Source organism: Panthera onca, chromosome F1, assembly GCF_046562875.1.
Source record: "Panthera onca isolate mPanOnc1 chromosome F1, mPanOnc1 haplotype 2, whole genome shotgun sequence".
NCBI classification, from domain to species: domain Eukaryota; kingdom Metazoa; phylum Chordata; class Mammalia; order Carnivora; family Felidae; genus Panthera; species Panthera onca.
In genome coordinates, this window is record NC_138355.1 from 68,672,243 (window position 1) to 68,688,010 (window position 15,768).

A 15,768-nucleotide genomic window follows, 5' to 3' on the forward strand; every position below is an offset into this window, starting at 1 on the left:
TCCATATCATAGGAATTCCAGAAGAAGAAGAGCAAGAGAAGGGGGGAGAAGGTTTATTGGAACAAATTATAGCTGAGAACTTCCCTAATCTGGAGAAGGAAACAGGCATGCAAGCCCAAGAGTACAGAAAACTCCCTTCAAAATCAACGAAAACAGGTCAACACCATGACAAGAACCATGAATAAAATTGGCAAAATACAAAGATAAAGAGAGAATTCTGTAAGCAGCTTGGGAAAAATGGTCCATCACCCATAAAGGTAAGCATTTAAGGGTGATAACAGATCTGCCCATTGAAACGTGGCAGGCCAGAAGGGAGTGGCAGGAAATATTCAAAATGCTGAATAGGAAAAAATATGCAGCCAAGAATCCTTGATCCAACAAGGCTGTCATTCAGAAAGGAAGGCTTTCTCAGACAAAAACTAAAGGAGTTTGTTACCACTAAACCAGCCCTGCAAGAGCTCCTAAGGGGGACTCTGTGAGTGGAAAGTACCAAAAATTACAAAGGATCAGAGGACAGCACCACAAACATGAAATCTCCAGATAACACAATGGCATTAAATACATATGTTCAATAATCACTCTGAATGTAAACAGACTAAATGCCCCGATAAAAAAACATAGGGTATGAGAATGGATAAAAAAAAAAAAAAAAAGATTCATCTACATGCCCCATACAAGAGAGAGGCTCGTTTCAGACCTGAGGACACCTGCAGATTGAAAGTGAGGGGATGGAGAACTATCTATCATGCTCCTGGATGTCAAAAGAAAGTATGGAGTAGCCATACTTTTATCAGACAAACTAGATTTCAAAACAAAGGCTGTAACAAGAGATGAAGAAAGGCATTATATCATATTTAAAGGGGCTATCCAATAATAAGGATAAAAAAAGTATACATATTTATGCCCTCAACAGGATAGCACACAAATAGATAAATCAGTTAATCACAAACATAAGCAAACTTATTGATAATAACACTGAAATGGTAGGAGAGTTCAATACTCCACTTACAACAATGAACAGATTTTCTACACAGAAAATCAATAACGAAACAGTGGCTCTGATGGACACATTAGACCCAATAGACTTAACAGATATATTCACAACTTTTCATCCTAAATTTTTTTTAATCTTTATTTATTTTTGAGAGAGAGACAGAGTGTGAGCAGAGGAGGAGCAGACAGAGGGAGACACAGAATCCAAAGCAGGCTCCAGGCCCTGAGCTGTCAGCACAGAGCCCAACGCAGGGCTCAAACTCATGAACTGTGAGATCATGACCTGAGACAAAGTTGGACGCTCAACCGACTGGGTCACCTAGGCGCCCCCACAACATTTCATCCTAAAGCATCATAATACACATTCTTCTCAAGTGGACATGGAACATCCTCCAAAATAGATCACTTATTGGGTCACAAAATGGCCCTCAACAGGTACAAAAAGATTGAGATCATACCATGCATATTTTCAGATCAAAAATTGAAATCAACCACAAGAAAAAAATCGGAAAGCCTCCAAATAAATGGACATTAAAGAATATCCTTCTTTAGAATGAGTGGGTTAACCAGGAAATTAAAGAAGAAACTTAAAAATACTTGGAGGCAAATGAAAATGAAAACACGACAGTCCAAATGCTTTGGGATGCCACAAAGGCAGGCTGAAGAGGAAAGTACGTTGCAGTCCAGTCCTATCTCAAGAAACAAGCAAGATCTCAAATACACAACATAATATTATACCTAAAGGAGCTAGCTACAAACACAGCAGTCAATAAAAACCAAAGCCAGCAGAAGAAGGGAAATAATAAAGGTTACAGCAGAAATAGACTATGTAGAATCAAAGAGAGAGAGAGAGAGAGAGAGAGAGAGAGAGAGAGAGAGAGAGTAGAACAGATCAATGAAATTAAGAGCTAGTTTTTTGAAAGGTTACTCCAAATTGATAACCCATTAGCCAGATTTCTCAAAAGAAAAGAGAGAGGACTCTAATAGATAAAATCATGAATGAAAGAGGAGACATCACAACCAACACCACAGAAATACAATTAAAAGAGACTACTATGAAAAATTATATTCCAATAAATGGACCATCTGGAAGAAGTGGACACATTCCTAGACACTCACACACTACCAAAACTCAAAAAGGAAGAAACAGAAAATTTGAACAGACCCATAACCAACAAAGTAACTGAATTGGTTATCAAAAATCTCCCAACAAATAAACGTCCTGGGTCAGATGGCTTCCCAGGGGAATTCTACCAGACATTTAAAGCAGAATTAATACCTATCTTTCTCAAGCTGTTTCAAAAAATAGAAATGGAAGGAAAACTTCCAAACTCATTCTATGAAGCCAAAATTACCTTGATTGCTAAACCAGACAAAGACACCCACTAAAAAGGAGAATTACAGGCCAATATCCCTCATGAACATGGATGCAAAAATTTCCAACAAGATACTAGCAAATTGAATTCAACAGTACATTAAAAGAATTATTCACCATGACCAAGTGGATTTATTCCTGGCCTCCAGGTGTGGTTTAATGTTCACAAATCAATCAACATGACACACCACATTAATAGAAGAAAGGATAAGAACCATAGAATCCTGTCAATAGATGTAGAAAAAGCATTTGACAAAATACAGAACCTTTTCTTGATAAAAACTCTCAAAAAAGTCAGGATAGAAGGAACATAACTTAACATCATAAAAGCCATATATGAAAGAACCACAGCTAATATCATCCTCAATGGGGAAAAACTGAGAGGTTTCACCCTGAGATCAGGAATAGACAGAGATGTCCATTCTCACCACTGTTGTTCAACATAGTGTTGGATGTCCTAGCAAAAACAATCAGACAACAAAATGAAATAAAAGGAATCCAAATTAGCAAAGAAGAAGTCAAACTTCCACTCTTCACAAAAGACATGATATTCTAAATGGAAAACTTGAAAGACTCTACCAAAAACCTGCTAGAGCTGATACATGAATTCAGCAAAGTCCCAGGATATAAAATCAATGTACAGAAATCGGTTGCATTTCTATACACGAAAATGAAGCAACAGAAAGAGATATCAAGGAATTGAACCCATTTACAATTATACCAAAAAAAACCATAAAATACCTAGGAATAAACCTAACCAAAGAGGTAAAATATCTCTACTCTGAAAACTATAGAAAGCTTATGAAAGAAATAGAAAAAGTACAAAGAAATGAAAAATATTCCATGCTCATGGAAGGGAAAAACAAATATTGTTAAAATGTTGATACTAACCAAAACAGTCTACACGTTCAATGCAATTCCTATCAAAATAACATGAGCATTCTTCACAGAGCCAGAAAAAACAATCCTAAATTTGTATAGAACCACAAAAGACCCTGAATAGCCAAAATAATGTTGAAAAGGAAAACCAAATCTGGAGACATCACAATCCCAGACTTTAACCTGTATTACAAAGCTGTAGTCATCAAAAAAGTATGGCATTGGCACAAAAATAGACACATAGATCAATGGAGTAGAATAGAGAACCCATATGGATCCACAAATACATAGCCAACTAATCTTCAGCAAAGCAGAAAGAGTATCCAATGAAAAAATGACAGTCTCTTTGCAAATGGGAGAACTGGGAGAACTGGACAGCAACATGCAGAAAAATAAACGGACCACTTTCTTGCATCATGCACAGAAATAAATTCAAAATGGATGAAAGACCTAAATGTGAGACAGGAAATCATCAAAATGCTACAGGAGAGAACAGGCAGCAACTTCTTTGACCTAGGCCACAGCAACAATTTACTTAAAGATTAGTGGACCCTGTTGTGGGTTCATTTCTGGGTTTTCTGTTCTGTTCCATTGATCTATGTGTCTATTTTTGTGCCAGTTTCATAGTCTTGGTGACTACCTTTGTACTTTACCTTAAGTCCAGAATTGTGATGCTACCAGCTTTGCTTATATTTGTCAAGATTGCTTTCACTATTTGGGATCATTTGTGGTCCCCTACAAATTTAGGCTTGTTTGTACTAGCTCTGTGAAAAATGCTGGTGTTATTTTGATAGGGATTGCATGAAATGTGTAGATTGCTTTGGGTAGTATAGACATTTTAATAATATCTGTTCTTCCCATCTGTGAGCATGGAATGTTTTCTTTTCTATTTCTTTGTGTCCTCTTCAGTTTCTTTCATAAATTTTCTATAGTTTTCAGACACAAATCTTTTACCTCTTGTTTGGATTTATTCCCAGGAATCTTATGGTTTTTGATGTAATTGTAAATGGATTGATTCCTTGATTTCTCTTTCTCCTTGTTCATTATTGTTGCATAGAAATGGAAATAGATTTCTGTAGGTTGATTTTGTATCCTGCAGATTTACTGAATTGTGTATCAGTTCTAGCAATTTTTCAGTGGGGTCTATCAGGTTTTCCACAGAGAATCAGGTTGTCCGTGAATAGTGAAAGTCTGACTTGTTCCTTGTGAATGTGGATGCCTTTTATTTCTTTTGGTTGTCTGATTGCTGAGGCTAGACTTCCAGAATTATGTTAAATAACAATGGTGAGAGCGGACATCACTGTCTTGTTTCTGACCCTAGAGGAAAAGCTCTCACTTTGGCTCCATTGAAGATTAGCTGTGGGTCTTTCATATATGACTTTTATGATGTTGGGGCTGTTCCCTCTATCCCTAATTTTTGAGGGCTCTTATCAAGAATGGATGCTGTCTTTTGTCAAATGTTTTTCAGCATCTATTGAAGGGATCACACGGATATTATCCTTTCTTTTACTAATGTGGTTTTATCACATTGATTGATTTACAAATATTGAACCACCCCTGCAACCCAGGAATAATTCCCATTTGATCGTGGTAAACACTTCTTTTAATGTTCTGTTGGATTCAATTTTCTAGTATCTTGTTGAGAATTTTTGCATGCATGTTCATTAGGGATCTTGGCCTGTAATTCTCCTTTTTAGTGGGGCCCTGTCAGGTGTTACAAGCAAGGTAATGCTGGCCTTGTAGAATGAGTTTGGAATTTTTCCTTCCATTTCTTTTTTTCAAACAGATTGAAAAGAATAGATATTAAATCTTCTTTAAATGTTTCCTAGAAAACACATGGGAAACCATGTAGTTCTGCAATTTTGTTTATTAGATTTTTCATAACTGATTAAATTCTTTGCTGGTTATGGGTCTGTACAGGTTTACTATTTCTCTTTCAGTTTTGGTAGTTTCTATGTTTCATTTCTGCTGGTCTTCTTGAGGAGGGGCTCACTGCTCTGGTTCTCAGGCACATCTGCCCAAGAATAGCAGCACCTGCAGAGCACAGAGGGGCGGGGCTTGATGCCACTAGTTAATGCTGCTGCTGTTGGTACTGTGCTGCTTGCTCAACTTAGTTGATGCTGGGGGGGGGGGGGGACAAAGAGAAATGGCACCAACCCCCTCCCTCATCCCTGGACTGGGTACTCCGTGCTAGCCATTCTCAGGGCACTCCCAAAGCAGCAAACAGTCTCCTCTCATGTGTCCCAGGCATCACTCAGATTCCTGCTTTCACCCTACCTTTCCCAGACTATCTGTGTACCCAGCAGTTCAATGCCCCTATGCTCTATCGCTGGCAGGAAGACTGAGTTTTAAAACCACAAACTTTAAGGACCTGGCATGAAGTGGACCCACACTGGTCTTGGGGGGATCTCGCCATGCTGGGACTGGTGCAGGTTTCTCCCAGAAGGGCAGCCACACCAAAGAACAGGGTGTGTATTTGGACTAAAATGCAGCAAAGAGCTGGCATCTAGATTACACGCCCTCTGTAGGTATCTCTGTTCTATGCTAAGAGGTGGGATAGGGTAATGGTGCCGGCCAGTACTGTTGTCCCCAGAGAGACAATTCTACCTCTCCTAGATACACTACAAGAAAGGGGAACAGTCTCTCCCAGTGTGTCCCAAGGACTCCTCAGTGCCTTCACTCTGCCCCTGGGGATTCTGTCCTTCTCCACAGGATGACTGCAAAACCCACTGTGTTTCACACCAGCAACAGCATGTACTTCCAACACTCCAGTCTTTGACCTCCAGTGGCTATAAAACTCATGAAAATCAGCCCCTCTCCTTTTTCTGGTCAATGGCTTTGGGGAAATGTTTTCCTTCTGTGAATCCCTATATGTTTCTCTCTCTCTCACTCACTCTCTCCTCTGTCTGAGACCAGGGCTCCCTCCCCTCCCCAGCACCTATGATCTGTATCTCCCCCAAACACAACTCCACACCTCACCTCCTACCTTCCAAGATGTAGTCTCTTCTCCCCCTTTAGTTGTGCAATTTGTCCTCTCAGTCCTCAGATTGACTTCTTGAGTATTCAGAATAATTTGATATCTATCTAGTTGTGTTCAAGGGATGAGGCAAACCTGTGGTGCTCTTACTATTCTGCCATCTTAGCTCTTCTTCTCTGACCATCTTCTTCCTTTTTCTTTTCTTCTCTTTATCTTCCATGTAGTGAGAACCCCTTGGGTCTATCTCTTGGCAAATTTCATGATAAAACTTTTCTGTCTTCTTCCATACAGGTTTCATCCTCAGCTTTGCTTCTCTTGTGTTGAAAAATGGATTTTAATTGTTTCAAGGTTTATATCCCAATGTTATCATCCAAGACAAGAAAGAGGATCTCTTTCCCTTGCCATCAACTAAAAGAATCAGCCTTCTAGTGACCTGGTCACCTAGAGTCAGTCATGGCTCTGAACCATCATTCTAAATGAGGACAAGTGGCATCTTTATGATGATTGACGTGAACTGGTTGTGTCCCATCCATGCTTCAGCCTGTAACATGGTCTAGGATGCTTTCTCCTGATGGCCTTAGGCTGATCAGAGCCCAAGCCTATGCATGAGATGCATGAGGGTAGGGTCAACTAACAAAAAACCACATGCTGGCCATTTGAGAATGACAAGGTAGACAAGAACATAGACAAGAAACAATTAGCCTAATTCAGATGAGAAGATGGAAGTCCTGTGATTTGCTCTTCTCCATCCTATATTTTTCACCTTTCCCACATCTCCTATCTCAACTTCATTTTCCAGGAGGTCCACATGTACCATGGTGGATTCCTGCACTTCATCCCTCTGGATGTTCTCCTGCCCTGGGCTCCCTCTTTCAGCCCCTAAACAAATTAGAAGTTGTGCCTTTCCCAACGTTGGACTGAAATAAGTTGCTACACTAAGAAAGTAGATAGAAACAGCAATGAAAACAGTAATCAAATGAGGAAAGCAAAAATTTTAAGCTCCAAATACAGTGATGGTCTTTTCTTCCCCTGCTAATTTCCGCTCAAAATGTCTCTTCTGCATGATCGGGGCTTGAGAATGATTTGTGGAGGTAATTAAAACACTAGAGTAACTGAAATCTAACCATGGACATCTCCACTAGCACTGCCATTGAAACAATCAGTCACAAAAGTCCATATTCAATATCTACAGACTGTCTATGCTAATGGACCCACCTACGGACATTGATTTGTAACCCCCAGACCCACCAGTTCACTGCTATTCATAATGAATGGCAGGGAGAGTGCTCTGACATGCGTCACCCATCGCATGTGTCCTGGTGAGGCTGAACCAGTTGCTGCTCTGCATTTCCATGGTAATTCCCACACTGTAAACCTGTGTCTTTTTCATTGTCTATTTGGTGCCAAATTTTCTGCATTTACATGCACTTTCTTGGTGATTTCGGTGTTTCAAAAGGCCCTGAAGCCCAGACGTGCAAGGTTGACTCGTGTTCAAGAGGGTGTGATGTGTCTCACAGATAAAACACTTGTGCAGGTAGGTCTCTCTCAGGCTCAAGATGCAGAACTGTGGGCCTTGAGTTCAGTGGTACTGAATCAACAATGTACAAATCCGGGAAAAGTAAAAGGTCTATGTGGAGCCACCTCAGAACGTTCTAAAGTAACATCTAGGGCACTATAATGATGTTACAGAAAAGGAAGGAAAAGAGCTAAATATGTGGGTTCATGAAATGACAACCATATCTTCTTTGTTTCTAGAAGCACCATGGGCAGCACAGCTGTGGGACTGAAAGTCAAAGACACTGGAGATCACAGTAACCAAACCTGGAAATGTTATATATTTCTGAGGTGGTATTTCAATATAGGGAAATACAACATAAGATAAATTACTGGGATATACATGTGTATATATAAGATGTCTTAAAACAAAAACACACATGAAATAAGGCTGTGTATTCATCAGATGGCAACTGTTCTGAGCAGAGGCTCCAAAAACTGAACCCCGTATTTCCCCCAGGAGCAGGTATTCTTCTGTTTTCAAGATCATCTCGTTACCCTCCAAGGAGACACTTGCACTGCTACCTCTCAGGCACCACATTTATGCACCTGTGACTCCCTGTTGGTTTTGCTAAAATGCACATTGTTATTCAGTGAACCTCAGCTGAGGCCAAGACCCTATATTGCCAACAAGCCCCAAGGTGATGTCTCTGCTGCTGTCCTGAGGGCCTCAAACAGCCAGGACCTGTATCTGCCCTCCTCCTTTTATCCACAACAGGTCCACTCCAATAGGTGTCTGGTTTAAATAATAGAAATATCCACAGACAAAACTGTATTCTCCTCAGAGGCTCAGAGATGTTACCAAGGAACCATAACAGTATCAAGTCTCCAGGCAAAGTGAGAAGACTTTTAACAAGAAGAACATCAAACGTCTCAACTACTACAAACACGACAGGAGGCGAAAGAAGAAAAAACTATGAAATTGGCATCAATTCAACACAGACGTTTATTGAGGACATATTCCATGCAGGCGAGACTCCTTGCCAATGATACAAATATTAAAAAGACGTGGGCTTTGCACTCAAGAGACCTAGGAATTAGAAGGGAAAAGGGACCTAAATGCAGGGCAAAAACAAATAGGAACTGGGTGTAGATTATCCACAGTGCAGGTTAAAGTGGTGGAAATTCCCACCAAGCAGAGACTGCTTCCACTATGCAGACCAGAGAAGGTGCGTGGGAGGAAGTAACACAAGATGCCTGTGACCCATGGAGGTCCTCAGACTTCATTTTACTCTAAGATAATTTTGAGATTTAAGTCTGAGACTCAGGTCAGAACAAGAATTCCTGTTAAACGACACTCAGCTTATACTGACAACTGATGCCTGAGCAGAAAGGAAAGACAAAAGCTGCACATAGGGACTTGCTGGTCCATCACTGCTGAGATGGGTTTAGGGACGTCCTGGTCCTGGGCTGCTGGGATCTCTCTCCAAAGGGAGGCCAGTGCACTGAGGTCTCCAGTGTGATTTCCTAGGAGGAACAGATTGGAAATGCTCTGCAGCAGGTGGGGATGAGGACTGTAGGGAGAGGAGCACTGGGAGGAGGAAAGGTGAGGACAGACACAAGGGGAAAGACACAGTTGGGAAAGAGCAGAAACATGGTTCCAGAGTCTTACCAGCGTTTCCAGAGCCAGAACGCAAGACCTGCCAGAAGCACCAGGGGCACGATCACTGCCAGGAAGACCAAGCTCACAGGGCGGTCCTGCTCTGTTGGTTTGGTACACAGAGGGTGTCAATTCCCATCCATCTTGGGTTCAACTGCACCTTCCTGGTCCTTTTTCTCCTGTCACCCTCTGCCTCACCAACCACTCTTCCTCTTTCTCCTCTCCCATCCCTGCTCACAGATGGATCCTTCAACCAACCCTCTGCTTCCTGCTGTATCTACAGGACCCTCACACCCAGCTCTCCATTTCTTAGGTCACTAAATTTTAGTCCTTTATGGTCTGGAGTCCCTAGAATCCCAACTTTGTATCTGTCTCTCCTGCACTGCTGGAGGACCACCCTTTCCCTGCTGGGCACCAGCCCTTTCTCACCCCAGTAGAGGACAATATCCTGGCCTTCTAGACTGCTGTGTCTCACTCGGCAAGACAGGCCGGCTGCCTCCCTGGCTTCCACATCCAAGGACGTCTGAAGATACCATGTCCCGTCAGCATGGGGCAAGACCTCGCCTCGTCGGGTGCCCTGGTGCTCCTGGTCACCCCGCATCCACGTCACCCACACTGGCTTTGGGTAGAAGCCAGAGACATGGCACAGAAGGAGCAGATGGCCAGGCCCCTGACTGGGGCCAGTGGACAGCCAGGCTTCTGGCCTCACTGCAGAGACAGGACAGGAATTCTCAGACTGAGAGGGAAGATCCTCACATCGCTTTAGATACACACATCTTTCCACCTCTAGAAACCCACCACCATCAGCCGTCTCCCTCTTGGCCCCTTTTCTCCCTGAGTTTGAGGAAATGTTGCAAGTTTCTGAGTGCAGAAAGAAAGCTTGGAGGGAGGGAGCAGGACTGACCTTGCCGCTGAAGATCTGCCTTCCCTGCATCAAGTAGACCCAAGAGGAAACGGGGGCAGATGTCATTAACATGTGCTTGTATTCGTAAGTTGACCACATGGTACTGATTGAATAGTTTGGAGACCTGCTGAGCCCTCCTTCCTCCCTTTGGAGATGGCCACCATGACGTGTTCTGGAAGCTCACGAGATCTGATCCTTGATACGCAATCCACAAAAATCCTACTGGTGCCTCTCCAAAGGGCAGCACACAGCTTTTGACCAGCTGTACCTGAAAAGGATCTGGCAAAAGAGACTGTAAGTTATAGGAAATGGGGAGGGAAAGAGATGAAATGAGGTAAGTAGAAGCCAATAACAGAGGAAGCAGAGGGAGAAGTTGAGGGTATTGGAAGGAATGGAGCAAAGTTTGGTTTAAGTGGAGGCTCACACAGAGGGGAAGTGGTGGTCACTGCAGCAGAGGAAGAGGTGAATGACTGAGGAAGGAACAACTGTTGGAGGAGAGACCGGAAGACTGTGGGCAGAGAACAGGAGAGGGCTCAGCAGGAGAGCTGTGATAAAACCATCCAGGGTGAGGGGGGGGTAGTGGGTACAGGGAACACATGGACAGATGTTGATGAGAGGACTCGAGGAGTAAAGCACAATTCAAGGATCAGTCACAGAGTGAAGGAGAGGAGAGTCTCTGGCTGGAGGCCAGGGAATGGGGTGGTCATGGGAGACTCTGGTGAGAGACAGGAGAACACAGCCTGAGGTCAAGGAGCGGAGGGGAAATAGCAGAAGTCGTGAAGCTTTTCAAGTTCGGGGTCTGGCTTCTGCCTCCTGAACACACGGGTATGATTCCGTTTTATGAAGGGGAGTCGAGAGGTTCAGCAGCCAGGGGAGGCTCTTTCCTGGAGGAAGAAGGAACTCAAGACGACACACACCGGCCACCTCCATCCCACCTGTCCTGAGGGACCCGAGCTCACATTCAAGCTGCCATTGACTGACGTGGTTCTGAAATATCAGAGGAAATGCAATGGATGCTGCATGTAATGACCTTTCCTGTTCCATCAGCTCCCTGTTGCTGAAGTTGCCCTTGGACCAAGGTCGCAGGTGTATGAGAATACCGGTCTTGCTGTCCCAGCCATGAGTCTGAAGCTCATCCAGCCAAGCTGAGCCAAGGTTTTGTGTCCAGGAACGGTTGTAAAAAGATGTTGTCAGGATGATTCGGAAGGAGTTCGGCCCCTGGAAGTCTGTGTCAGAACAGATAGAGTGAGGGAGGCATTGCAAAGAAGAGAGAATCAGAAAAAGGTGCCAGCGAGGGGCACTGAAATCTGGAAGACAGGGAGCCATAGTTCTCTCAGGAAACACGTGTTGCCCAAAGCTCTGAGCCCATCATTCTGAACCCATCGTTCAGCAGAGAACAGGGCCCTGGGGTCAGGGATGTGTAGAAAGGAACCGGGTGGACATTCTCATTCCCCAGATATGTGCTGGAGAACCCACACCATGAGTGCACACACAGGCGAGTGTGCACAAACACAGTGACACACCCATGCAAACTTACATTACACACTCTTGCACAAACTAACATACACAGATACACATGCACACCTTCACACACAAATACACATATACACCTATTAAAACACAACCATACAGACACACAAGCAGTTGTGCACACATGTCACACACAGACTTGCACACATACAGACACACATGCAGATACACGCAGAGAAACAAACATAGGCACCTATCCGCACATACTCATACATACTTGCACACGTGTAGGCACACAAGCACATGGACATAAATGATGCACACGTGCACACATGCAGACACAGATGCACACATGGGCCTCTAAAAGCACACATTTATAACACACACATGCAGGCACAGAAGCACACATATGACACACATGTTCACACACTGACACACAAATGTATGCACATCACACGCGTGTAGGCACAAACATGCACACATGACACGTGAGCACACATGATACACGTGTGCATGCGCATGTACGCATTTGCATGCACACATGTACACACATCACACACATATACACTCTGAGCAGGGCCACCGTCCTCACCATCGTCACTGTCACCACCTGGAACAAGAACCGTGAGCAACACCAGTTGCAACAACAGCATCTTATGTGCAGATGTTCTTTCTTTCTCTCCGAAAGTGGGTCTTTGGCGTCTGTTCTCACAAACCTCCCCACACGCAGCCCCTCTCTTCTGACTTCCTTCTCAACACACACGCCTGCCCTGAGTCTCCGCGACAATGCAAATGGGCTCCGCCCTCAACCCTGGACACCTACTCAGACTCTCACTTCCCCTCTGGGTCTGACCCTCCTCTCCCGCTTCCAGCTTCTCCCTGTCACCAGCCTCCATTCTGTTTCCCAAGGTCCTAACTCAGGTGCTGGGGACCAAGTCTTGGGTGGCATGGAAAAGGGACCCTACCTGTCGTGCCTTTTCTCCTCATCCACACAGTAACCCATGAAAACACGGCTCCCCAGCATGCAGCCCTGGAGCCTGCTGTCACCCTGTCCCTCCTGCCCTTGGAACACTCCCCATGGACTCCCTTCCCTGTCTCACCCCCACCCCAGCCCATCCACATCTCTGATGTGTTACTGCTTGTGTTTAAAAACAATCAACCAGGTCAATTCAAAGATCTAATCGATTGCATTAAGGGATACAAGTTTGAGGGAGCATACAATTTGGCATGGGAAAGAGGAGCCCCTAGGAAGCGTACAAATAAGAGGTTTTTATAGGAAGGAAGTTGGAAAAATACAAGAAACAAATGTTTCAGGGAAGCTCACTTTCCCTTAATTGGGAGCTTAGAGGTCTAGCCATACAGATGACCTCCCCTCACTGGGGGATGGAGAGGACCCACGTGACAACGGACCTCACTGTGATGAACAGAGAATTCCTCGCTGACAGGGGAAGACTTACATTTCTGGGGGAGGTTGGAACTGCCGTTAGCTTAGGCATCAAACAAGGTTTGGGGACTTGGCTTGGCCTGAGACACCATTTTGAGTCCATGGGTTTCTTTTAACACTTACTCTATTTGCTTTTCCAAATTTCCCCATGATTGCCTGTGTAACAGTATCAACAACCACCAGTTCACCATTATTTTAGGGGAGAATCAGTTGTCATCAGAGAGACCACGGGACATTGAAACATCTGAAGAATACCCACTCAGTCGGACTTGCACTAATGTATATTCACTCACCAAACACTCACTTAACACCAGCCCGGTCCAAGCACCTTGCTACATGCACGAAAATACAGTCTTCACAATCCAATCACTTTATTCAAGGAGCTTTTAGTCTCTTTGGGAGGAAATAACACATACACCAAGAATTATGTATTCTGGTGTGCTGAGTTACTTTTTCTTCCTTTTGTGTTTGTTTTTTTTTTTTAATTCGAGTTAACGCTATGCATTACTCAGCGTTCATCAATGTAAGTATAAAACTATTCCCTTCACCATCTTCTCTCATTCCCCACCTGCCTCCCCTCAGGTGACCAACAATGTGTTCTCTATTGTTCCCATTCAGTTTTTTCCTTTATCTCTCTTTTGTCTTTTTCATTTGTTTTGTTTCTTCAGTTCCACACGTGAGTGAGACAATAGGTGTTTGTCTTTCTCTGGAAGACTTACTTATTTCATGTAGCTTAAAACTCTCCAGTTCCATCTATGTCATTGCATATAGCAATATTTCAGTCCTTTACTTGACTGAGTAACATCCCATTATACGTACATACCACACTTTGTCCTTCTTCACCCGTCATCCGTGGACACTGGGTGGCTTCCATAATTTGGCTACCGTAAATAATGCCGCAGTAAACATAGGGGTGCGTGCATCTTTTCAAATTGCCATTTTCATATTACTTGAGTAAATATACAGTAGTGGAGTTACAGGATCACGTGGGAAATCTGTTTTTAACTGTTGAGGAAACTGCATACTGTTTCCACAGGGGCTGCACCAGTTTGCATTCCTACCAACGGGGCACAAGGGTCCTTTTCCACATCTTCCCCAACGCTTCCTGTGTGTCTGAATTTAACCGAACTGACAGGAGTGAGGTGGCATCTCATTGTGGTTTTGATTTGCATTTCCCTGATGAAGAGTGATGCTGAGCATCTTTTCATGTGTTTGTTTGGCCATCTGGATGTCTTCTCTGGAGAAATGTCTATTCATGTCTTCTGCCCTCTTTTTAAATGGATTATTGATTTTATTGGTGTGGAGTTGTACAAGTTCCTTGTATAGTTTGGATACTAACCCTTTATCAGATATATCATTAGCAAATATCTGTTCATATTCTGGACATTGTCTTTGAATTTTGTTGATTGTTACCTTTGCTGTGCAGAAGCTTTATATTTCCATGTAATCCCAATATTTTATCTTTGCTTTGTTTCCCTTGTCTCAGGAGCCATTTCTAGAAAAGTATTGCTGCAGCTGATGGAGAGACAGATCTGCCTGTGCTCTCTTCTGGCATGCTTATGATATCAGGTTCCACATTGTGGGTTTTTTTTTTAACATTTATTCATTTCTGAGAGAGAGAGACAGAACACAAGCAGAGGAGGGTGAGAAAGAGAGGGAGACACAGAATCCAAAGCAGGTTCCAGGCTCTAAGCTGGCAGCACAGAGCCCAACGTGGGGCTCAAACTCACAGACTGTGAGATCATGACCTGAGCCGGAGTAGGAAGCTTAATCAACTGAGCCACCCAGGTGCCCCACACATTTTGATCCTGAATCCACATTGAGTCTATTATGGCATATAGTGTAACAAAGTGGTCCAGTTTCTTTCTTTTGCATGTTGCTGTCCACTTTCGCCAACGCTGCATTTTATTTTTTTAATATAATTTATTGTCAAATTGGTTTGCATACAACACACACTGCTCATCCCAACCAGTGCCCTCCTCCCTGCCCATCACCCACTTTCCCCTCTCCCCCCCGCATCTACCCTTAGTTTGTTCTCGGTCTCATAAGAGACCCAGTCTTAAGAGTCTCCTCTCTCTCTGTAACTTTTTTTTCCCCTTCCCCTCCCCCATGGTCTTCTGTTTAGTTTCTCCAGATCCAAATATGAGCCAACACCACATTTTAAAGATACTTTCTATTTGCCATTGCATGATCTTGCCTCTTTGTAAAAAAATTAATTGGCCATAAAATCCTGGGTTTATTGCTTAGTTCTCTGCTCTCTCCCATTGATCTGTGTCTACTTTTGTCCCAGTACCATAATGTTTTTATTACTACAGCTTTGTAGTGTAACTTGAAATCTGGAATGGTGATACTTCCAGCTTTGTTGTACTTTTTAAAGATTGATTTGTCCATTCAGAGTCTTTTTGGTTCCATACAAACTTCAAGATGGGTTGCTCCAGTTCTGTGAAAAATGCTGTTGGTATTTTGATGGGCATTGCATTAAATCTGTAGATTGCTTTGTGTACTATGGACATGTTAACATTATTTTTCTTCCAATCCACGAGCATGGAATATCTTCCCATTTCCTTGTGTC

General features: G+C 43.2%; 1 protein-coding gene across 1 annotated transcript; it reads right to left on the bottom strand.

Moving 5' to 3' along the window:
- Positions 1-8,165: 8,165 nt before the first annotated feature.
- Positions 8,166-12,527, bottom strand: LOC145712411 (T-cell surface glycoprotein CD1a-like). Its single transcript, XM_060629637.3, has 6 exons — positions 12,345-12,527; positions 11,242-11,508; positions 10,283-10,561; positions 9,808-10,086; positions 9,391-9,481; positions 8,166-9,245 (listed from the first exon to the last, which is right to left on the bottom strand). Exons 1-6 carry the CDS (start codon positions 12,403-12,405, stop codon positions 9,167-9,169), a joined length of 1,056 nt encoding a protein of 351 aa, XP_060485620.1. The 5' UTR covers positions 12,406-12,527; the 3' UTR covers positions 8,166-9,166.
- Between the last annotated feature and the right edge of the window lie 3,241 nt (positions 12,528-15,768).